We start from the raw sequence: 26,241 nt of genomic DNA on the forward strand, positions 1-26,241 counted from the left end.
ACAAATGCACTGAAAAACCCACACTCATTTCCAGAGTAACACTGAAAAGCAAGGGTTTTCAAAAATCCTTACAATCAAACTACCTTTGTTGCTACTGCAGCTAGAAAATGACTGATCCAATTCTAAGGGACAGCTCAAACATTTAATTGACTATTATGTTGAAAATGCTAAATCTTTCAGAAGACCTCTACTTATAAACAGTAGTTACACAAGTTACAAGATTTCTGCAACACCAAAATTCTGGAACTGAACCAGAACTTTTAAAGACAACCATCCGCAAGTCCATCTAGTTGCAGGGGTGATGTCTGAGCAGACAGCAGCAAAAAATATTGCAGAATTGCACATCAGGTTACAGATGCTGAATGCTATGAAGTCAGAAGTGGCTGCAATTTGGTGGTATGATAAATGTGGCTGAAAGTAATTAATAATCATCTTGTCTGCATTTTATATTATCATGTGTCCAGCAGCCCTACAGCCAGTGCTACGTCCAACACAGGAGACCTCTACCTACACCCCTTCCTTCCTTATTACCCTACTTCTTGCTGAAAAGACCTTAGGGCAAAAGCTCTTCCCTAATGCACATGTTCAGGGTAGACTCCAGCACCAAGTGAAGAACACCCAGTATCTGGAACAAGTGAAACATGGAACATATGTAACAAGTCTTGCATGGAAGCACAGAGAAGAGGTTCAAATGCATACCTTAGCTCCAAGTGCTTGATCCGAGATATGCATACACAGGTTACACCAGTTTTCCCTGTCTCTGGTAGTTACTGGTGTTGCTCATTAGACATGACAGGGATTGAGACTGACTGCAAATTTGATGGAAAAAAGGAAGTGTCTGCATGTAAGCCCTAGGGCCAAGTACTACCTACTAGAAGACCTCCTATCTCCCCAGTGACTCTCAGGCTGATCTGGTGCCACCAGCAGCTTGCTGCAGAGAATCAGCAGAAAGGTCCTCTGTATTGAAATAAGCATAGAAACTGAGGGTTTGAGAAGATAAAAAGTATGTGTGTTGGTATCACAAAGAACATTCTTGTTTCAACTAGTATACAGAAGTAATCTCTCTTCCCAGATTTATTCTGACTAACCATTTCTACTACAAGCACTTGTCTCTTGTGCCACAGGCACATTCCTAAGATTTACTGCACTCATGTTCTCATGCCCCACCTAGCAATCCTATTCCAAACCTGATGACCTGGCCAAGTCACTGTGCAGGCACCACAACTTCCAGTGTTACAAAAAAACCCAGAGACTGTTCATCTGTTTTACCCTAGTACTTACACACCAAATTATTTTCAATAGACATTCAAGAAGAAACAGACAAGTACATTGGGCTTATGGTAATGTTAAGGGATTTTCACTGTGCTCCATGAAGCACCTGTAATCTCTCAGAAGGGAGAAAAATATTGCAAGGAATCCTGTGATACCTTTCAGTACTGCCAGCTAAAAAATATCCTCAATCCTTGTATCACTGCCACCCTGAAAGGAAGATCTTTGATGAAAATACAGGGAATTTCATTCTTGATTCTGTTCATTTCACTAACTGAACAGCCTCTGGTGAAGGATTATATACCTGACATCTCTGTCTTTCATCCCCTATTATCAAAAAGCAGATGATATATACTTTGTAACACTCTGATCTCTAGATGAATAGTGCTGGAAATGTACAATGTTGAGAAACTACAGCTATAAAACAAGTATTGGTTAAAAGGCACAATAACTCTGGAAGAGAACTATTCTCTCCGAAGACTGTTAAAGTTGCAATTTGAAGCAGGTGCAGAATTACTTGACTTGAACAGCTGGGTATTTGCGTGGTACTTCTGCAGGGCCACTGGATATCTGGGACTCTTACCTGTAGGACCTATAACCTGAATGACTGCTAGTGCTGAAGGGACTAATTGGAAAAGAATATCAGTTACGAGGAGTCTTCAACAGAACAGCTGAGTTCCAAAGATCAGAACTTACGTGCCCCCACGTTGCTAAGATGGAATTGTTTCCTCTAAGGCACGTTAAAAGAGAAGCTTCAGCAGTCCCAAATGATACCTGGGACACCAGCTGGTACCAACAGGGGGTCTGTGCTGTGCCACAAGAAAGCAAATGAGCAACTGACAGTTCAGGAGTCAGTCATATCCATCCTAATGACTGACAGGAGGCCCTATAGGTGACAACTCGTTGTGAGCTACTGAAAATGGGAGGCAGGGAAATAAGCTGAAGAAAAGCATATGAGGTCATTCTGAACTCTCTGAACCCTCTGGTTAGGAATTTTAAAAAGAAGTAGATGGGGAGGGGGCAGGGGGGGGTAGGATGACAGAGCCATAAAGACCATGAATTGTGCCTTAAGGTGGAAAAAAAGTACTGAAATAATTCAAGGAAGGTACATGCAAAGCATAAAATTAGAAGACTGTTTTGAAGACCCAAATTGGACAGAGATTTTCTGTTTGATTAAAAAAAAGCAAAATGCCTGGCAGAAGGAGGAGAAATCAAAAGGTGGAAAACTTGAAGATGATTTCCTCTCCCCTGCTTTTGCGAGGTATGTTTATTTGGAAGATGAACTGTGGTGGAACTGATACTCGGTCTGGGACTTGCTCCTCCTGCAAGACAGGGAAGGAGTCTGGGACACCAGAAGCTGTCCATCGGTGCCTGGGACTGCAGAGCTCTGGAGAAATACTCACAACCAAGTAACTTGGCACCTTCACTAAAAGAAAGTTCCTCTCAGCCAGATCCTAGAGCACTGACACAGAGAAGGAACCATGGAGGCATGATGGCATTTCTCTCTCTTTATTTCATCTGAAGAGCTGGAATGTGTGAAGGAAGCTGAAGAGAACCTACAGCCAAGAAATGAGCAAGTCCTGTGACAGGTTCTCCCAGAAAAGCTGCTCACCTCTACCAAATTTGTTTGGGAATCATCTTCTTGCCTGAGGGGACCATACCGATTTACATATAGTGTACCATCTGAAGAAAACAGCTAGAGGCCATGGATAATGGCAACACAAAGCAGAGAAACTGAGAGCACAGAAACTGGAAAAAAACCATCATCTCAAAGTTTCCTGCCCTTTCTGCAGTTTTGATCCAACACTGACTCCATTAAATGTATATATATTTATGTTCTGAAAGACAATTAAGGCAAGTCAGAAGTATGCAAAACTAATTTTTTCACTGCTGTGTTTGGCAGAGAGAAGAATGCTTTGCCTTCTCCTCTTACTTTGGCGTCACTCTGCTAAATAGTACTGAGAGGGTCCTGCTGTTAAAAAATAACTATCCAGAAAATAACTGCATCTCTAAACTGGTAGGCATCTCATACTCTTACTCTGTCTCAGAATCCCATCTATCAGATCACATTTTATTTACAGAGCATTTTTTATGCAGAAGTCTATGCAGAGAGACTGGTTGCTGGAAGACATCTGTGAAAACACAGCAGTATTACAACGCTCAAAAGTAGGAATGTTTAAAGATACTTTAAGCACATGCCTCATGGGTGCAGTTCATGATTCCTTTCAATACATTTGACTAAATTCTACAAGGGCACCACTGCTGCTGAGCTCGGGCCAGCAATCAGCACAGGCTTCCTCTTCTGTTTGGTCTTTTTTGTTCTAAAGGAGCCAAAGCAGCTGGGGGAGAATCCCAGCAGCTTGGCCTGGCAGAAGCTCTTCCAGGCTCTCTCGCAAGAAATGAAAATAGTTCAAGCCTGGTTGAAGCTTTGAGGTTCTCTCAAGTTTCTGCTTCCTTCTGAAGGATAAACAAGAGGTAACAAGAATCTGCTCTGTGTGTTGGTTATTTAGCCTGCGCATAGCAACTTTGGTGTACCAAGGGATTTTAATTTTTGTGTAAATATTATAGCCATTTGCAGCAATGCTGTAGGGGAGAAACAAAGAGATTTATTCAGCTGAAACCACAGGGAGAATGTCAATAGGCACAGTGCAATTGCTTGACTTGGAGTTTAGTCCGGATCCTTGTTCTGATCAAATGAACTGTGGAATGTTTTAAAACAACGTTGTTTGTTTTGGGACAGTGTAAGAGAAACAGGGAACGGATGGCTATAGAAGTATTTGGGGAGTGACATGGGAGAAAAGGCAGAAAGAGCACTGAACAAGGATGGGGGAGTCTTAATTTTTCCCAGCCTTGCCAGCAACCTGGTGGGTAACTCTGGCTAAGTCACTTCACTGCAGCATGCCTGGTTTCCCCATCTATGAGATGAAGACACTGATAACTGTTCTCTTTTCAAGCATACTTAGTTTCTAGTGATGGAAAGCAATATTCTAACAGGACGGATACTGCCATCAGAGAGTTTTCCTGGCATACATTTTGCCGTCTGGATGACATACAACCACCACATGCATGAAGCTTCTTTAGATAACTTCCGTCATAGGGCAGATGGCTGAAGCCCTATGTGCCTGCCGGTTATGGGCCAGGGAACTGTCCAGAGAGAGCCCCTACAGTGAGATACCATCAGCCCTGAAATTTCTGCAACTTAAAACAGGAGCCGAGGAAAACCATCAAGCAGTGTAACATGAAATGTGCTCAGCACAGAGACGAAAGACCAAAATCAAGACCATAAAACCTGTCACCCTTAGCAAACAAAGTGGCGAAAGTGAGAAACTTCTTTTAAGATATTAATTGAAGAATTCTTTTTAAGAGAGATGCCAAATGCATTCTCAGTTTATTCCACCAGGTAAACTACAGCCGATCTTTTAAATCATTAAACATCTGTCTGAAGTAGTCACAAACATAACCTCAAAGTTTTGGAAACACTGCTGGCAGGAAGCATTCTTTGCACATCCACCCAAGTACTGTTGGCACCCATTTCAAAATCCATGTGCCCGAAGAAGCGCCGAGAACTCCAGCAAGTGACACAGTAGTGTGGGACAACATATTCTGCTTTGCTCTGTTTTTCTCCACTATCTGGCGTTGAGGTAGGTCCTACATGTGTCAAAGATAACCTCTGTTGAAAACTAGGACCTTGGTACGTATGTCATTTTCAGAATAACATGCTAGGTTCAAGACCACTGTAACAACCCTAAAAATGAACAGTTTAAGTGATTTTCTGTATCAGTTTTTCATTTAAGTTAATTTAAATTCGTTAACAAGCGTTTTTAAGGAGCACAAGTAATTTCATCTCAGCTCTAGACAGAGAGAAAAGTGATTTAGTTTAAAATGGAAGAAGGGAATGCACAAAGTATCCCCCTTGAACAGATGAGAGAGGATGAAGGTTATCTCTGCTATTTCTCTAACCAGCTGCAAACATGGAATCTGAGGGATTAGCCTTAGAGAGACCTAAAAAAGGAGAAGGGAATAATTCAATATTAAGTTCTATGTAGCTTTGTTTCCAGCTTTGATCTTTGTTTGCTTAGAACAAATGTACTTTCAAGGCTGATAAATGTGTTGTTCTCTCTCAGGAAATAATAAATTAAAATTCTGATCTCCAGGAGGACTCCAGGTCTGGAAAGTGTCTCCTGCCAGGTGGCAAGGCCCACTGTGGACAGCGAAGAGGGAGAAAGGGAACCCACACTATGAGGGGTTCCCTACGGCAGGCATCCATCCCACAAGAAGAAACAGACAAAGAGAGCTTTGGAGAAATCTCAGAGCCACAGTCTGAAATAAAATTGTTAGGTGAGATTCAGAAGTAACGAAATGTAAAACTGCCTAACTTTAGCTGTCCTAACAGGGTTAGGGAAATTGAATGTTCTTTCTTGTGGCAGAGGATTCCCATGGCAGGGCACTGTTTCATTACAGATGCTGAAGGAGCACAGTTCCACTCACAATCTGTTCTTCCTATACTTGCTTGTTTCTTGGCTTTCTATATGCCTGACCCTCTAGCTCATTTCAAACCCATCCAGAGAAGTTACCTATTTTTGCTTCTGTTTCTGAAAAATCTAGACAAAGAACCAAGAATTGAAAATATAATTTAAAAGGAGAGGCAAAAAGCAAGGTAGTAAAACTTTCTGAAATTATCAATATATGAGATGATTCCACATGTAAAGCACCTAAAATTGTGTTCTGCAAGACTATTTTAAAAGACTTTCTCCCTCTACTGCAGAAAAAGGGGGAGGGGGAGCATAACTTTATCTATGAAGCTATCATTTGGGAAAAACTGAAACATCTTTTTAAAAAGTAAGAATGATCAGATTTAAATCAGAGAGTTCTGCAAAAAGTGTCTGAAATGTCTGCCAAAATTCAGACTGCTTCATCAGCTTTGAGTATCACATGTGCTACTAACTGTGAACGAGGACAGCCTAAGGTAGTGTAAACGTGACCAAGCAGGCATTTTTCCTTTGGAATAAATGCAATAGCTAATGAGCCCATGTAAATTATGTCCAATCAAATAACACTGATACTTCAAGGGCCACCAATTACGATCTAAACTGAACCGAAAAATGTACAGGTTTTTCACTGTTGATGCAACTCTTGGCAAATTCAGGAAGGCATCCATGAACCAATTTACTCCACTGAGTAATTACTTGCAAGCCAAAATGCCTGCTCACTTCAGTTTTGCTTCAGTGAACATTCTGGGGGAGTAGACCAAATCTCCAGGAAAGCAATAGAGAGCAGAAACCTTATATCCCTGCAGATTTCCAGTACACCATTTTCCAAATACCCGGTTCCCTTCAACAGAGGGAAGTCAACAGATAAAAGGTCCTAATTTCCTGATGCACAAGGTGGCAAGGAGGCACACATGTATTTGGAACTGTAACAGGCTATCAGACTGTATTGGTTTCATGAGCACTGGTAATGTTATTAGTTGAGTAATGATAAGTGGTGACAATGAACAGTGGGTGGAATACAGTTCTGATGAGCCATACCTAGCTCCTTTTGTATGTTGTCAGGGATTCCTGTAATAGTCTTTCTCCTTTTGACTTTCTTCGGCCGTCTTACCACCGTGTCTGTGTAAATTAGAGACCGCCGAATGCTGGCTTGGCGGTCGAAATTCTCCCCTAATACATGGTAGAACAAGCAAAGCAACATTACTTTCAAGCACGCTGACATCATGCATTTTCTTCCACTAGTTTTATTGTAGAAATGGAAAAAAAGGCATTAATAAATGATGTTAGCTTGGTCCTACAATGAATGTTTACACTGAAGGAAGATACAGCATGGTGTCACAGTAAGGCTTTAGACACACATATCGATTACACAGCACTGCAGGTTTTAAAAGGAATTTTGACTTCCTGAGCCCATTTCAGATCTGGTGAGGGCAGCTCTAATTCCACAAGTGAACAGAATCCTTGCTTTAATTTGGTCTTTGTGGGTTTTTTGTGTGGTTTTGTTGTTTTATTTTAAAGTACTGAGCTTCAGAAAAAGCAAATCTGCTCATGAAAATGAAAGATCACAACGGTTTATGCAGGAACAGACATTGCTATTGGCAACAGCTATTATGTCTTTACACAGCTCCATCATTAAATCACATGAGACACCTCTTTTTCATTCCAAGTTGCTCTGAACCTGTCAAGTGTACCACATTTCTGGTGGTGATCTTTTAACATGAATACAAATAAGTACCACAGAGCATGCAGAGATCAAACTGATCTTGCGGTCTCATAAATATTTCAGAGTGGAAGCTGCTTAAAATTGAAACTTTATAAATGATTATAAAAATATACAATGACAAAAGCTGAAAAAAATGTGTAAGTGCACGTTGCCAGACAAAGCCTTATGATGACCATGTGCTGTATCATAATGGGACCCAGAAGCACCACTATCATTAGGTAGCTTTTCTTTAGGAATTCACTTTTGTTTAGAGGCTTAGAACTTGGCCATTTTACTAGTAGCAAGATGAAACTTGCCTTGTAGATTATGAGTTGTGCTAATTCTCTGTTACTTCTAAAAATCTAACAACTACCCCCATATCTCACATGTAAGTTCCCTTTTTAGAAGTCAAAGCATTTTAAAGCACTGCTAAATGTCATTTAGATGACCCATTTAAAACCTAAAAAAACGGCTATACACGTTTTTTTGTCTTTTACGCTTTTTTGAAAATTCATGACCAAATTATTTGCCTCTAAAAAGTGATTAATGCACATTAACTAATACGTCATAAATATTATCCATGGCTGACTGCACATCAGTGTGATGTGTGTCGTGTAAATAGCATAGAAAACCTCATTACCTCTATAACAGTTAAAGATACAGTCATATATCGAAGTATAGCATGTAGACTTGTGAAAATGCAAGGAAAAAACACAGCAGATTCATTCACCATATTGTAAATATAAAGACTCTGACTCTGTTTGACTGGAGCCTTGTGCTCCCATGAGCTGCACTTAGTGCTAAGCGGAATCCTTGCAGCTACAAAGAAGCGCCAGTTTTATCCAAGTTTTGGACTGACTGAAGTCAGGGCAGATCAAGGGAGGAGAAAGCCCATGGGATCTATAAAATTTAGAACTATCGATCCCACTGGCTTAGTAGAAGCCCTGAAATACTGAGACAGACTATCCACTGGCTGGGACATTACCACTACTAGGACATTAGGACCCTTATGGGGTCAGAGGGTCAGGACCACTAGGTAATCCTGCCATGCAGCATAATAATTCCAGCCACATCATAACAAATCTAAAGAATTTGAAGGAGAAAGTTTTCATCTCTGAACATATCTTTATCCATTCAAAGGCCAACAATTATGCCTGAGACAGTGAGCTGCAAGGAAATTAAAATACAGCTTTGAATGCCCTGGAATAAAATATAAATGGTAAGCAGAGAGTGCAAACAAGGAGAGAGTCTTTTACATGAAGCCTCAGACAGCACAAACAGGATGACCATGGGGAAATGTTACTGTGTCAGCTGATCCACAGTAACTTCTTCCCCTGAACTACCCAAGAGCTAACTCCACTGTAATCCATATTCAATAGCTTTTTCAAAGCCACTGTGCAAATTTGTAGAATTTCGAAGTAGCAGCTTCAATAAATTCCAAGCAAAATCAGAATGTCTCAGTCTTTTTTCCATTCTTCATTGTCTTTTTTTTTTCTTTTGAAAATACAGATGTTAATGTTAAATACATTTTGCAGACTTAAGGATACTTCTGCCTTCTGTAACAGGTTTGTAACAAATTATCTAGGCATTCCTTATATAGTTTAGTCAAGCTTTCCCTCATGCAGTTTACTCAGTTTCCTTGGATTCACCGAAAATATTTAAGTATGTGCTTAAATCTCACTGAAGTCAGTCAAGCCAGACTCAAGCAAATGCTTAAATGTTTTGCAGGGTCCTGCCAGGTGCTGATCACCTCCACCATCACCAGATTCCTCCATCTGGAAAGAAAGTTAGTTCCAGAAAACCCATGAGAGCAGACACCATTATACATCTTTTAATGCCCAGGGTATGTAAAAGCAAAGACTGGCCACCACTGGAAATTCAGCCCAACCCCTTCCAGGCCAGAAAAAGCTCAGCCCAGGCACTCCCAAAGACTGTAACTGCTTCCAAATCTGGATGTCTAGTCAGCAGCCTGTCAGCCTAATGCAATGCCCCTGTACCTTCAGGCTATCCAACAGATTTTCACTACTACTGTATTAGTTGCAATCTGTTTACCAAAGAGCCCTGAAAGCTGAACTTGTGGAGCATTTATTGCACAGCCACACGAGAGGCCATTGTGGCAGAATCATTTACTAATGCACTGATGAAAACGCTGTCAATTGCCAGCAGCCTCTTCAGAGGTTAAACTTTTATTTCATGCCAGGAGCAATAAAGTGGAAGTTTTTTGACCTCTCTTCTGGGAGAGTGAGAAAAAGAGCAAGTGAAGGAAAAAGCCAAATAAAAACAAAACAGGCAATGGTTTGTTCCATGGCACGTTGAACAAACAGCGCAGAATTTTTGGTTGTTTTTTTCCTGTCTCATGAAGTAACATAAGGAACTTCACAAAATAAAATTACTTGGCGTGTGGGAGGGCAGAGGAAGGGAGCAGATTGTGACTTTTTAAAGAAGAACAAGGACAGCAGCTTTTTTTGTGTGTTGTGTGTGGCTCATAGTCTGTTACTCTCACTTGCCTTGTTTCATGGTAGAACTATAATTATTCCAAGGGAACGGAAACAGTGGATCCCAGACCAGTCCACACACTGCAACAGCAGTCTTCCTCTACTGCCCTCCCTTTTATGTCTTCCAATTACCACGTTTAAAGGGAATTGACATGCTCAACAGCACACTCCAGAAAGGTGAGGTGTAATATGCACATGCACTATTTTATCAGAAAAGTTGAGAACTGCTGAGTTTGCTGAGTGCAAACCAAACAATTCTGGGGACACAAGGTTTGCTACACCAGTTGAATTAAGCTGGTTTAAGTCACAAATGTAATTTATCCAAACACAGTAACGTTCCCTATGACACAGAATTAAATCTACGAGGTTTATTTTATCTCTTTTACCTCATTTTTCTTTCCATCTGTTTACTTCTCCCATAAATTTTAAGTATGCAGGGTCATTAAATCGAACAGCAGATTACTCCTTCTGTAAATATACCCTGTTCTGCTGTCACAGTATCTAAGCGCTGCTCAAGCATATTGATTATGTCAGATCATCTGCTGTTCCCATAACTGCACCTGTATCCTGCATTCCCTACATAATGCCAACTGGCTTAGTAACATTTTACCATTGCATTTATTCTCCTTCTACTAATTTTCCAGAGGTGGAGTGTTCATAACTTTCCGTTGTCTTCATGCTATTTATTTCAAGTATTTGCTGCTGTTTATTCAAGGAAAGGTTTCTTGTTGATTTCTCAGAGCTCTCTGGTGTTTGTCACAGAAGTACTGCTCCTATACTACTTAAATATTTAAATACTGTTAAATAATACTATTTAAAAGACTAGTTTATAAAAAATATAGGTGAAAAAATTAGTAGTCACACAGGGAAAGATAACACCCAATTTACTTTCAAAACAAAACCAAACATTGCAAGCTACTGATTCTAAGAGGAAGCATGGAGTCAGAGTGTGCCATATGGCATTTGAAATAAATCAAGTATTAAATATCGTCCTGCTTTTGGCAGGCAAACGATCAGTTGTTTGAATTAACTAATAATAGACAATCTTGACACTGTGCAGAAAAAGAGGGATTATTAAATTGACATAACTCAGTCTTTCACAGAAATTCTATTTACACACAACAAAGTATCTATTCAGCATTAGGCTTTAACATAATTTAACTTCCATGGAGCAAGAGTTCTACAACTGTAAAACCAAAGAGGATTTTCAAAAATGAAGAGTTAATACACAGTTCATAACAAGAAAATGTGGACTATGTTCACATCAGCGGAGTATCTTACCAAGAGCCTTGATCAAAGACGGAGGTAGCCCCATTAACTTCTGCTGTTCTTACCTTACTCCCCTTGCTGCTGATAAACCTAAGCTATACCTCTTGTTGCTGATAAAAATAAGAGCCTAAAGGTTTTTTCCTTGAATTTTGTAACATTTAGTCTTTGGAATACAGAAGTCCCTGATAACTTTCTTTACATAAAATTCCTAGGGAAAAAAAAAATCCTGAAATATAGTTAGCATTGCATAAATCATTATTTTCCATTACATTATCCTCAGTGCAGTCTACAGCAAAACCACTGCTATTTATCAATCCTCTTGTATTTCACGAATATCTAGTGCCATGTCAAGCCCATGTTGTATAGACCATCTTCATTAATGATAACTTTAAGGGATTTTAAGGTTTTCTCATAAGGTTCAGAGATAAAAGCTATTAAACACAAAACGCTTTTCACAAAGATTTGCAAGAAGGAATTTAAAATTCATGCAGAAAATATACAAGTGTCAAAATACTATCCAGCTTTATGGATCTTCTTTATCCCTTCCCACCCTCCTCAGTGTAATGCAATTACTGAAATTAAAAGCCTACCAGTCACATTAATAGGAACCACATCCGTTTGGACTGCTTGTGCTTGTTGTCGCATTTTCTCTTCAGGCGTGGGCAGTGGGAGTGATTTAGTCCAGTTGGTTTGGGTGTTGATATCTGATAACTCATTTGAAACTGGAGTTTTAGGCCTTTTGATGGTAATAAGCTTTTCTTCTTCTGGGGAAGAGACGGGACACTATAAACAGAAATACACAAACAACGTAAGTTTACTACCAGGAAAAAAAAGGTAGGACTATGGTATTACTAAGGTATTGCTGCTGTAGTCAGCATGACAGCTTGTGGAGCAAAATACACCCTCACAAATATGACACTCTGACCTATGAAAAGAGTGATTAGAAAAAACCACACAAGCAAACAACCCACAAGAAAACACCTGGGTTGTATTCATCCAAGAATCAGATCAGTCTAAGGAATATATATACAACAGTGAGTGAGAAAAGAGTGGTCACGAGCACAGCAAAGCACAGTGACTAAGTATCTTACACTGACATCGCCCCTGCCATGATTAACCCCTCTCACTGCACCTGTTTGCCTTTCCCTCTGCTCTCCCCACCTAGTGCCCTATTGGGAAGATGAGATTTGAGCACTGCTTTGCTCCAGCTGTACAGGTTGTAAGGATGCATAAGGTCTCAGTGAGAAGCCTGTTATGAAGAGACAGATTTGGGGAGAGCTCAGTAGAAGAACCAGCCAATGCACTCTGCCAAATCCTCAGCTACAGGTCAGTGAGGTAGCAAAAATAACTGCTTTGGCCTTGGAAGAACTCATGCCACAGTCAAGGGGTTCGTTTTGCCAATTTTTCAGGGGTGAAACAGTTAACAATATTAGTAACTGCAGAATGGTCATTTTAAGTCATTCTTTATCAAGGTGGGAGATTTCACCTCCATCATGGGTGTTTCACTTAAACAAAAAAAAACCAAAACAAAAAACAACCAACCAATGGAAAAACTTTCTGCACCAGAAAAAGAAGTTGCAATAGCTTGTGCAAATCCTTCTACCACAGAAAGTTATGTCAAAAAAGCCACTTCCGTTTAGGGAGCAAATCTGTTTTCATTACAAGGTCCATGCTGGCATGCCAGTAATGGCAAAGCAAGCCATAACGTAGCTTTTTACTGATAGTCCGTGGCAAATGCTCAGGACAGGAAAGTTCAGGGCATGTGCAAGACATGACTGGGGCTTCCAGCAGGTGGTCACAAGCTCCAAGCAAACCCAAAAGTAGCCTTCTCTCCTCCCCACTCTACCCAGCATGGCACCCCAGGGAATCCCAGAAGCAGGAGAGGAAGACCAGGGACAAAACCCAAACTTCTGCCTCCTTCTGGCCCCAGGCAAACAAAAAAGACAAGAAAACCATGGAAGAGGAGTTGTGTAGCAGCTGCAGCACTAGCTGAGATCTCTCTGCAACCTCCCAACTCCTCTGCTTCAGGGGTGTTTGCTTTGGGACCTCCCTCTCTAGCACCAGACCAAAGTCACAGCCCTCTACCCCTTTTCTTTATTCCCTTTGGAGAGCAAAATACTACCCTACATAGGGCTGTCAGTACTGGATCACTGCCTCCCCCAGCAGTTACTCCCTCACTGCCATACACAGGCATGGGAAGAAACATCACAGCTATTTGTAACAGATGGGGTTTTTTATTATCATGGGGTTTCAGTCTATGCGATCTGTTTTCTCTTGAAGCCGAGTGCTATACAAAAGACATGCCCAGACACTGTGCCACAACCACTGTTTATCATTTCAGATTTTAATTTTATTCCTGTTACCATGAGGAGTTCCCGCTGTTTATAAATAAATAACCATTTATTTATTCTATTATGCTTTGACTCTACACCCTGTAGGACAAGGCCCAACGTTTTATTAAATAAAAAAATCAAAATAAAAGCAACTTCCAGGCAAAAAGTAGAAGAATAGAAAAGTAAAATCTCTTCAGATAATAACAAAAAAACATTTCAGACAATGAAATTACTACTAATGTCATCCTGCAGTTTGGAACCACATTTTGAAATGTGGGAGCTTTTCTTTCAGGAAATAATCCATTTCCTTAAGTCTTGCACTTCTTCACTAGAGGCTGTGGGAGGGATAGCTGCTGCTCTGTAGGACACGGCACAGCCCTCTGAAAGCCCCACCAATTCGCTCGATACAAGCTGCTTGGATGATGCCAGTATTTTTGCAGGCCTGCACCGTTTATAAAAGGCTCTGAAACCATTTCTATAAAAATATAATGTAAATACTTATCTTTTTATGAGTGTGTGTACATACACTGTTTATACATATATACAGCATGGGCACACATATTTCTATGTACTTAGACACAAACACAAGGACTTTCCCACCTCAGATCACTCAAATTCATAAAAACCTTCGTTAACTTAAGCAATTTGGGACAGAAATGCTGCTGCAGAAAGTAAAGATGCCTCCAGGCCATGCTTCCCCCCCAGCTAGGTTTAAAAACAGCTGCAGGACAGAAAGGGTTTGTAAGGAAGGTGGCACGGGTGGGTGGCAGTGTCACGGCAGGCATATGTGCATTCACTTAAAGGAGTAACCAGGGGCTGAGTCAAAGAAGTATCTACAAAAAGCTTTTCTCTGCTTGAATCGGGGCACCGCGGGAGACACCTCAAGCCTGGTTTTACAGTTTGTGTGGGGTGAGGGTGAGCTCCGGTGACTCTCAGATACTCTGCTTGGTTGATACAGTCAGCATCAATATCTGTCACATTCAGACTATACTGCAGTGCCAGGTCTCAGCTGTCATACAGCAGTCACCAGGGGCTACTCCAATATGTCAGGTGGCAGAGATACTGATTACAAAGCCACCCTTCCTTTTCAAGGAAATTACTCAAACCAAGCAGAACACTTTTTCCGTTCCAGTATATGAGTAGATAGAAGAACTGAAGCATCTACTACAAGCGAATCCTAATTTCCCCAAAAAATGCAGAGCAACAATCACAAGTTTTGCAGAATTAAAAAGTTGAGAAAATTGGGGTAGATGGAAGAAAACAGACAGAAATGAATCAGCCCTGTCAGCATATAATGAATGAAAAGCAACCGAAACCCCAATCGTGCAGTTGAGTTCAAAGCACTGTGTCAGTAAGAATGATTTTCTGCCATAGGACAGTGGTGTGTACTTCTACAAAATAATTCAGCAGAAGGGTTCCAGGCTGTTTTGGGGTATAGGAATATTTCACCTGTAGGTACACTTTCAGTGGTTCCTGAAGAAACATGACTGTCTCTACTTACATTCTTTCTTCCAAAGTACTCACAATGGTAGTGGTTCTAGGGTTTTTTTGATGTGAAGATACTTTTAGTGAGCGTGACAAAGCTGTACACAGCTTTATTGCACACAAAGGAAAACAGCAGCTCATCTTTCAGTTTTCTTCACACAAATTGTTTACCTTTATCATCAGGATGAAAACAGGGTTTTACATATTTTTAGCAAACATTACCACATTTACAACACAGAAGCTTGCTGGAAGATGCAGTGATTTGCTGCTGCATTACAGGACTGTCTTCTCAAGCAAGGTCTGTTACATCAGAAATAGAACTGGACTAGGCAGCATTCTGAGATTAGGTATCTGCTTAGTGAAGCTGATCATAAACACTATGTTCATAGTAGAATAGAAAGCACTTGCCCCGTTTTTAAAGCATCTCTGATTCGTAACAACTTTATTGCTAGACTTTAACGGCCACATTTCTGTGCAACGGGATGCTACACTCATGTCCTCAGGAAAATTTGTTGGAATTTGTTCTTTTTAATGGACATGGGAAGAGGGAAAGGTGAGATGTGAAAGCAGCAGCCTTGGACCCTTGCAGTGTTTCCATGAACATGCATTAGAGGGGAAAAAGCATTACCTTTCAAATGGGCGTTGAAATGAGAATCCAGGAGAAAAATGGCCCATAAATACCCTATAGACAAACTATATGGCTCAGTAAGCCAGAGCCTCTCTGATGGCTTGTTGACATATTGTCCCCCCAGCCTATTCAGATGCTGAGATACAATGAAAGGGTTTCTCTACCTCAGTGCATGCAATCTGAGAGGTCTCAGATGACAAGTGAGTATATGCTGTATATCTTGCAGTATGCTCTGCCTAAATATCCCATTTATTTTTCATCTTTTTATATTCCAGGAGTTTATACTACACTGTTTGAAAGAAGATGGGACATCAATGAGGAAAATTTAATCCATACAAATTTACATTTCAGCAAAGGAACATCAAACCTAGTCATGTCATTTACCTCACTGTCTACTGCAATCACTTCTAAAATTATAGTTTCTCAGAAAAATAAAAATTTGGAGGGGGGAAGATAAAAATCAGTGTTGCAGACCACAGCCATACCAATTCAGCTGTCTATACCAACTGCCAACATCTTATTACCATTTACCAATATCTTATTTCTTCCCCAGCCTTTTATTAGATTTGATGGCTTTAAGTGCCCTTTTTGCCAGTGCAAAGGGTTCTAGACAAATAATAACGGGGGGGGGGAAAACCCAAGCCCAAACCTTTAAATTCCTCTTTTCTGGTTAATCGAGAATGTCACTTTATGTGCCTGCTTCAACCCCTGGGGTTTCACACTGTCTTATGGAACACTGCCACATTATAAATTTACATGAATTTACACTTAAGTTGAATCAGTCGTGTCTTGCTCTATTTTGTGTCCTCCAGATCAATGTCCTCAGTCTAGTTCTCCCAATTTTCATAGAATACCGCCTTTTATTACTTCTACACACAGATCTTGAGCTGCACTAGCCAACTTTGCTATCCTACTAAATCCTTCACTTCGTAACCTTCACTGTCTCATTAAGGAAGGTGGAGGTTTTCGTCAGCAAAAATTACTGACCATCAAGCAAGTTACCACCTCAACCAGCACTGCAGAAACGTTCTTTCCTTCTTCCTCTACTCTGTTGTAATGGGATTAAAAACATGAGAAAAGCTGTGCTGCATCAGTTCAGAGCTCTAAAAGCCTACCTAATATCTGCCTTATGATAATGACCAATCAATGAGATACAGGTAAAATTAAATCAGGAGATGCATACAGTGGATACCCTTCCCAGAATCTTCTCTCAGCATTGGACGGACTCCTCCCTTGCATAAGAATTTACCCAGTCGCTTTCTGAACCCATTTAAACTTTCAGGATCCACAATTCCTGCAGCAGTTGCACAGTGTGAGTGTGCGTGAATTACCCTCTTTTACTTCTTCAAAGAGTTTCTGTACTCATTTCCTTATGCTTCGGTATTTTATGCTTTGAACTGCTGTTTCTACTCAGTAAATTAGCAGTATTTTCAAAAAAAGGTGAAATAGTATAAAATACATGTGCTGCTTACACGAACATCCCCATGCAATTGCAGCAGAGAGGCAGGGAGGCCAGTTGAGGACACCACCACCTAGATGTATCTCCAGTTCTGCTAGAGCCCATGCCTCAGGGCTCTCGGATGTTTCCACCTCCAAACTGGAGTGCCCAACTGCTTTACCCCTCTTAACACCAAGTAGTTTTGGATTAGACCTCCTGAAGTCCCTCTAGCCAGTTCATGCATTTGTTTTTACTTAGAATACTAAACAGCCTCTTGCAGATATTGAAGAGACAACTAACAGTCTGGCTGAATACAGTGGCAAAAACACACTTTTTTTTTCCCCATGAATGAGTAAAATAAATGTTTTTTCACCTGAAGCTTAACAGACTGTATCAAAGCAAAGTTCACAAGCCAAATGACAGGACCTGGGGAAAAATACCATGAGTGTTTGGCATACAAACATTTTCACAGATGGAATAAAGACATGATATACTGCATGCCTGGGAGCAAGCACTCTCTATAGCTCACATTCATCATTTAAGGAAAACACACTACATTACTCCAAATGAGTGAAGTTTTTCCTTGGCTACTTACAAACCAATGAAACATCCAATTAAATAAAGCACAGCGTTCACTAGGGGAGGGGTTTCAAAGGAGACAAATGTTAATAGACGAAAAGGAATTAAAAATTTCAGCAAACCAACTGAACAGAGAATATTGGACCACAGACAAAAAGGAGTGATGAGGAAAAATAAAGGAAACAAACCTGGCATGGCATTCTTCTGTTGAGCAGCTGATTTTTTATATTATTTTTTTAAAACAGAAAACAGAAGTAGGTAATGACTGAGAGCTAAGAGCTGTGTAAGACTGCATATATGCTAAATGCTACAGATAACATCAAGCTGCAGATATGGCAGCTGGATGGTCCCACTCACGGGCAAGGTACCTTGTTGCTCCAGGGAACCAAGTTACAGCAGGCGTTAATGCAAGACTGAGAGATGCAGTCTAACAGACTAGACTGTTGAGTGAGACAAAAAGAAACAAAGAGAATAAGTGATAAAAAGGGTAAGAAAAAAGAATGAGGAAAAAAACACATAAAAGACAAATACATTTAATACACACAATGTACACATTTCAGAACATAAGGGGAACCAGAGTTTGAAAGTGACATCTCCATGTATCTTTGACACTGGGAAAACAGAGCATTACTGAAGGACAGGAATAGCTCCCAAGTTGTGTCATCAACAGCGGTATGTAAGAGATGAGAACAGAGGACGCTGGTCTCACAGTACTGAGATGTAAAATCCAGATAAACCAATTTAATCTCTAACAAAATCAATTAGGATGCAGTGGAGCTTGGCCTGTGCTCCATTAATGCAACTTGTAAGAACTAATGTTACGACTAAAAGGGTAGTTCCAAGAACTTCATTTTATATCAACTACCACTCAGAGACCAGTTTTCTGTGTTTTCTAATTTTGTTTGCTCATTTTTGAGTTGGGCTAACTTGCCTGCTTCTCCCTAATGTTTTTTCTTTGGAGCAGCAAATGTTCTGCTTATCTCAGACATTTTCCAAGACTCACGCTGAATCATGTGCTTTGTGGTATGAATATTACCCTCTCTGGAAAGACACCTACCTCCACAAAATCTGAGAATATTTGTGGATCAAGGTCTCCTCTTGCATCACCTAGCCATAGTTTCATATTGCCTCTGGCACAGACAGACAAGCAGAATATCTGGCTACAATTTTGTAAAAGCAGATTAAAAAGAGCAGGGAAAAGATGGTTTCCTTTGTGAAATCTCCATGCAACAAAACACTGTTTTTTCTACAAGTTGGTAATTATATCAACTTAGAAGTGAACTTCCAAACAGTGAACTGCTATTCATCAACCCATCATTATTCTGCTGTTCTTGATTTTTGACTATTAAGTATTGCATGTACAGAATTTAGATGTTTGGGTTGTTTTGCTTTGAATAGACAAAAAAGCTATAAAGCTTTCATCTAGTAGTGAGGAGTTCACATTTTGAACCATGGGATTTTGGTGACCCCCAGTTCCACACCGTTACTGAAGAACTCTTCTGACAGCTGAAATATGACTTGCTCAAGGCATAAAACTTACTGGAATTACTTGGCATTTTACCAGTGAGATTATAATTCAAGTTCAGAGATCTGTTGTGGAAAGCGTTCATTTTTAAAGAAGAATAAAATTTTAGGCCATTACAAAAAAAAGCCAATTAAACAAAGATATGGTCAGAGGACCCCATGAAACACTAAGTTGTACAATACGAAGAGAGAATCATGCTACAGTTTACACGGAATTAACATCTTTCTGAGCTGTAAGACTGGCAAGGTTAAGGTTAAGGTTCTGAGATAATCGGTAACATCCAAGACTGTCAGTTTGGCAGCTATCTTTCTCCACAGCTCTGAATCATCCTTTCAGCTAAAAATATTAAAAGGAAACTATTCCAATTTGAAATGGAAGTGCTATCCTATCGTTGACGCATACTTTGTTGTGTTAATCTTTTTTCAGAATGCACAGAAATTTTAACACATTACATTAACACTCAAAAAAACCCTTAACCAAGATAAGGATGAGAGCTCTTGGTCTCTAAGAAGCCTTGCCCGTGCTTACATGCTCTCATTCAAACTGTTAAAGAAAAGTGTACTTAAATTTTTTTCAATGTTACATTAGTACATGTGCAGATGGTTATATGCTGCACAGCATTGGCTAAGACCAGTTGATAACATATATGTATGGATATATATGCAGTATATTAATAGCAACAATGTGTTAATATCTTCCCCAGTGGAAAACATAATTCCACTGATTTCAGCAAGGTTTTGCCAATTATAATGCATTCCACAGTATGAGTGTGCTTTACATTCTCTGCTTACTGCCAGCACATACCACACACAGCTAAACAAGATGCTCTAACATTCCCTGCCAATAGACAGATACAATGCAATCGCCACCTGGCTGAGAGATGGTACATATTCCACATCACCTTTTTTTATGCAATTAAAAACCATGGAGGACAGAATTGAATACACTGTACCCTTTGAAGTAAGTTCTCAGGATCTGCACACTTTGTATACAGAGTTATTTGGTCCAAGCTACAGAGGCACATATGGTTTAGTAATGATTCAAAAAAATTAAACTGCATTACAGTCAAGGATATCCTCCCACCCCCTAAGCAACAGTAGTTAGTGGCAAAGTATTGTAGAGTATCTGTCTTGAAAATCCCAGGAGCTCCAGCACTTCAGCTTTGGATAGCCAGGCTCTAGTGCATCCTGCTGTCCAGCCCAGCAGTAATGTTCTAGCCCACACCACCAAAGTTAGCTTCTCTTTCAGAGCCCACTGGCACACCAGGGTAAGGTAAAAACAGAGGAGCAAAACTTGGTTTCTTCTTTAGAACATTAATGCAATTCACTAATTCTGTAATTGAAACATATATAAATTGACATATATAACAATAGGTCTTCACAACTTTCTCGGGACTCGTGCTCAGCTGTCCCCTCTCTTCATTGGTTTAATTAATTGCTAGAGTTTAAGCTAAGCATACTTGGTTGAGATGTGGGCATATCAACAGGAAAACCATGAAGTAAACTGAAAGAAAGCTGATAAACCCAACTCTGTGGGCAATCTTTCATTCTTCTGGATGCCTTCACACAAACAGCTGTGCTGCATTAGGCCAAAGCCTCTACTTAGTGAAACTGCGTAACTGCCTGTATTAGCAATTCATAGTGTGCATATGCTGCTGTTACAACACCAGTACAGTGATGGCTGGCTAAGAGCTCTTCCTGCTACTTGAATGTAAATACTTACCAGATTCAAAACAGTTACCCTTGCTGGGGTCTTCCTCTCGGAACATTACCAAACCCCTGACTTTCACATCCTGAACATGCCAGTAGGAACTTTATATAAATGCATGGGATTTTCAAGAGACTATGGAAGTCAGATGACCTAGTATCACTGTAATTCAAAGGAATAAGCATCTTCATGATCTTCCAAAAATCCTGCCTTAAACTGCACCAGGCATGTATTCTTTCCAGCACTCTGGCCCCCACCATTACCTTCTGTTCAATTTCTTCATAATCATCCTGGTAACTTCCACAGATTGCGCTGGAAGATGAGGAGAAGGTTGGGCCCTGAGAGTAATACTGCGAGCTCCGGTAGCCATCCCGCCGCAGCTTGTCACACTCTGCCGAAAGACAGAGAAAGAGATGATTAATTAATGACAAGAGCCATTACTGTTTACACTTGGTGTACAATGGCACTTACAAAAGTACAGAGTATTTTTCTGAAAATGTTTACCAGGCATTAGCATTGTCTGTCCCAAGTAACACAACCCAAAGGTGCACTTCTCATATTTGTATCCGTATTCCCCCTCCCTCACATACAATATATACATAAGCACACACGTAGCATACATATATACACGGCTTTTATTTAACCCAGGAGATGGCAAGAGCTTTGGAAAGAAGGGGGAAATGGATTTATTTACTTATTTAAGCAAGGCCTGGCTTGGTGTGTTGACAGATGGCAGCATCTTGCAGGATGGGAGACGGAAGCATGTGAGTAACACCAGGGGTCTCATTTGCCAGGCCGGTAGACATCCATTATGTGCCTTACCCTTGAAATGATGATGTTGCTCACTACTCAAGCACCATCTGCTAAATAACTTTGGCACTGACCACTTGTCCTATCTTCCTGCCCACGGAAGAGACCATTTATTGTAATTTTGGAGAGAGGAACGCAAATCATGGGGATCTCAAAAATCTCATGTTGCTGCAGACCCTGTGTATGTTAATACTGGAGAGTTTTCAAAGTCCAGAAAGAATTCAGCACAAACATGCATCCTCACTCAAAACGGCCAAAATTCCAGTCAGCATCTCATCCCCCTCACCCAAGTTTTCCACAATCATCTTCCCACTTCCTAATTGATATTCAGTGTGATTGTGCTAAAGAATAACAGACGCCAGAGCATAAGGAAAAATTAAACGTTCAGGAGGCAGCAACCAAACTCATCAGGCCAGTCAAAATGGAAGTTTACATTTCCAGACACAGATATCTGAATCTGTTGAAAGATAAGGAAAGCACAAAGAAAATTAAGTATTTGGTACATTTCTGTCTAAGGAACTGAAATTTCTGCACAATACACAGGCATTATCATGACACAAAGCACTTCTATCATCACTTGCTGAAGAAAAGCCTTCTGCGACTGTATCATCTGTCTCCTTATCTTGATCATTTGAATACCCCATAAAATGGAAAACATACAGCCTTTATACTGAGGGCAAGGTTTTAGAGAGGCTTTTGCCTGGCAAACGATTAAGTGGAGTTACAGTTTGCAACTCCAGCAGACTTTTCCTCTGTTATACTCAGATGCTTCTGAGACCGAGGTCTGGAGGACTCTGTGCTGATGGGTTAACTGACCTAAAGCAACCACAGCTCTGTAAGGATTTAATCAGTGCGAACTCCCTTGTATCTGCACACGCACACTGAGAATGCAAGCTTACAGTTTGATAACTAGCTATTTCCATCAGAGCCAGATGTATATCCTGGCCTATCACATGTTTCTGTACAGGGTCAAAAACAGCAGTATGGCATGAACCTGTCACATCTCTCTTAATTCAAGGACCAAGGGCGGTGGTGGCAGGTTTTGAAATCTCAGGTTGATAGCCCTCTTTACCTGTTTCACACGTGTGAGCATGCTGACACTGCACGCATCTGGCAAACAGCTGCTGTACTTCAGGAGGGGGGTGAAAAATGACTGCCAGCAACCGCAGTAAAACAAATTCCTCCACTGCTGTTCCAAATCTGGCACTGGATCCAGCCAGATCCAGGACATAAAACTCACAAATGTGAGCACCCTGATGGGCTCTTTGTCAGCCTCAGCTACAAATCAACAGGGATAAGCTGGCTGTGCCAGAACAAGACAGGCCAAAGACTTGCATCAACTTGTAGCATGGGTTAACATGCTAAGTTGTTAACTTAAGACACTGCAAGTTTTACCTTCAGATCAGGCACTAATCACCACAAAAACACACGAACATAACCTAAGGGGTACGTATGAATGCAGTTATTTTTCCTCCCATTCTTGGGATAAGGTTCTGGGTCCTGGCTGGCCACTCCTGCAACTCTGACATCAGGCACCATGGCATGCCCCAAGGGCAACAGGCCCTTCTGGACCACAGCAGATGCACGCTCTGATATTAATTGCTTGACCTTATTTATTCTCCTAACCAAGGAGATTAAGATGATGAATAGTGCACTTCATGAAGCCCAGAAGAGCTCCCAAAACTTAAGGAAGTCAACACTGCAGATCTCAAGTCCAGCTCAAGTCCATTGACAATAAAAAGCTGGCAGTTTATCAAGCTCACAACCTCCATTTGTCCACAACACAAGATCCATGTAACATCAGAAGCTATTGCAGTAACACTGCTGAAGAAGCCAAGAGAATTGCTACAAACCGCCAGCTGACTCACACCAACAAAAAGGTGATTTGTCCCCCAAACCAGCTTTCCTATTTATGTACTGTCACTGTACATTTTGCAGCACAGCAGGAAACACACACTGTGGGTGGCACTCAAGGCCAACAAACCTCAGCACTTTCACACTGCAACAGCCCACAAGCACAACATGAGGCCGATCACTGCATCTAACTGAAGCTACTGCCGCTGCCAGACCAAGGGTGGCAGCTTCTGTTTAAAAACTATTCCAGTTGGAGGCACGCCCCATCTCATCACTATTATTAAAGGTACACATGGTCTTCTATAAGCAATCAGGCTTGTGTTTTTCAGATAAAAGGTTTTTATTTATGTAAAAAATACCAATGAAGAAGCTAGAAATCCTTAATCTAGGAAAGACTCCAGGCGTTCTCTTTTTCCCAGAGAAGCAATACTTTGTCCTATTCCCGCAATCTCAAACAGAGAGGATACTATACTATACACTGAGTTAAGTGAAAAAGTTCTTAGTTACACATGTTATTTTAGAGATGTCTGTACTGATGCTGACTAGATAACAGAAGGATACAGCCAGTCCCAGTTACTGAAAATCTTCAGTTTTAAGAATGTGACAACACGCTGGTGCTAGCTGAACTAGGGACATACACGCTCTTGGTTGGACCCACTGGCAGGGCTGCCATGACCCACATTATCCAACATACAGAGCTGCGCACAGCTTTTCCATACTTCTGGCCAAAGAACTGCCAGGGCAAACCCCAGGAGACTGCATCAGGCATGATGCAAACACCCGTTCCTGAGGATGCACCTGCCAGTTCAAAGCTGCAGTCAAGCTCGAAGTCATAATCTTGCATGGATCTGATCTGAAATGTGCAATGATATTACTGTGCCCCAAAATAACCAATTTTGTTTACACAAACACTGGGCAAAGCCAGTAAGAGCCAATGCCTCGGCAATTGTGATCGGTGGCTGCACTGGGTAATGCCATGGCAGGAAGGCTGGAACTACCTCCCCTTCATCCTCTGACTGCTTCTGGGGCTGAATGCACAGGGGTGCTGCCTGCTGCTTTCTGCTGCCCTGCTTCTACCTAGCTTTCCTGGCTCGGTAAAGCCATAGGTTAGTTCTTCTCCTCTTTCTTCAATACTAGTGATACATTGAATTTCAAATCCTCCTCTGTATTATAAAAGTTGCTTACAAATCACTGTAGTCAGATTGTATTGTAATATAATTTATCCCCACTTATGTGGTACAAGTTAAACCCTTCCTAGAGAAGGAAATTTTGCCTGACGTTGAGTTTTGCTGTTCACAGGGTGGTTTTAGTTAAGCATGAAAAAAGCGTATGGGAAATGTGGTTAAAAATCTTTTAAAGCTTTCCTCATAATTTCCACAATTACTGGAACAGGGTAGATATGATGCTCAGGAGATGCATGATGGAAGAAAATGCATTAAAGCTGTCAGTGCCCAATACCATTATGTCTGGGTTGCTGCCACAGACCCAACCACTCATACGTCTCCTCGGGATTGCACTAGCGCAGGGTTTGCTAAATCCTGGCATCAGACAGAAGTGTGCTGGGGATGTGCTTCTCACTGACAGCAGGTGAGCACATCAGTAGGGAAACAGGCAGGTACCAGCAGCACCACACTGACAGCGAGGGCTCGACTGAGCCAAGTGCGATTCCTGCACCAGAATTTTGAGCCACAGGCACTGAATTCAGTGCTGTAGTGAATAACTCAACTTCTCCATGTAAAATCTTACGGCCTCTGTGACAGGCAGTTAGACAAGTGTATAAAAATACCTTCAAAACCACTCAGCCCAGATCTCCTCTTCATTTTATGTGAGGAACTTGCATCTGACCCAGACACTGGTAACGCACAGTAGCAACCCTCACACACGGAGGCGATTTACTGCTTTTCCAACAACTTGAAACCATATTCTCACATGATAATTTGAGCCACAAATCACCAGAGTGAACAGAAGGCACAGCACTGACACCTCAGTAATTCGTCTGACATGGTATTACTGTGGAAAACCAGGATTAACATTTACCTTGTCTGCTTAGTCAGACTTACACACTGCACTGCTCGCGCCAGAAGGAAGGATGGGTTTGCTGAGACGGGACCGGATGCATCGGCTCTGCCTCTCCTTTAACCAACTTTGGTTACATTTTGACCTTTCTACCACTAAAACTAGCTGCAGTATCTTGAAGTTTATATGAAAGAAAATGCATCACCCTTCCAGCAGCAGAACTGGTCAGAGGGAGACGGATTCACAGTCGTTTTCAGAAATTTTCCATAAATTTATTACTATTTTTTTAATTGTAAATGAAGACTAGGTGTCATTTTTCACCTGCCAGGGTCAAAGCGCCCCATATTGACTTGGCTGCAGGGAGAAAGGCTGCAGGCTGCTGGTTTTCAGGGCTGGACCCCATCTGAGCATGCGACATCTCCCCAGGATGCAGCCACAGGGCAGTGCAGAGCCACAGCTTGCTGCCGCCACCCTGGAACCAGTCTTCCGCACCTCAGGCCTGAACATGCAGCCATCACTCACTAAATTAGCCCTAATGAGATTTATTCATACAAGTAAACACTGCCCATGTGACTGTTTCAGAATCAGGCCTTGAGCACTGTAGCTGTCCACATCCACACGTATGCACTCAGACACACTCT

General features: G+C 41.1%; 1 protein-coding gene across 10 annotated transcripts in view; it reads right to left on the reverse strand.

The window, feature by feature from the left end:
* Positions 1-26,241, reverse strand: part of NHSL1 (NHS like 1) — a 187,514-nt gene that overhangs the window by 18,013 nt on the left and 143,260 nt on the right. For 5 of the 10 annotated variants that reach the window (XM_037392009.1, XM_037392008.1, XM_037392014.1 and 2 more), the window contains exons 3-6: positions 21,184-21,311; positions 18,057-18,128; positions 11,816-12,008; positions 6,798-6,929 (exon numbers count right to left, since the gene is read on the reverse strand). In XM_037392009.1, the coding sequence (XP_037247906.1) occupies positions 6,798-6,929; positions 11,816-12,008; positions 18,057-18,128; positions 21,184-21,311 (525 nt within the window). The remainder of the gene's footprint in view (positions 1-6,797; positions 6,930-11,815; positions 12,009-18,056; positions 18,129-21,183; positions 21,312-26,241) is intronic. The other 5 variants (XM_037392011.1, XM_037392010.1, XM_037392017.1 and 2 more) reach the window with 2 other exon arrangements.

The sequence above is a fragment of the Falco rusticolus genome, chromosome 6 (assembly GCF_015220075.1).
Source record: "Falco rusticolus isolate bFalRus1 chromosome 6, bFalRus1.pri, whole genome shotgun sequence".
NCBI lineage: Eukaryota > Metazoa > Chordata > Aves > Falconiformes > Falconidae > Falco > Falco rusticolus.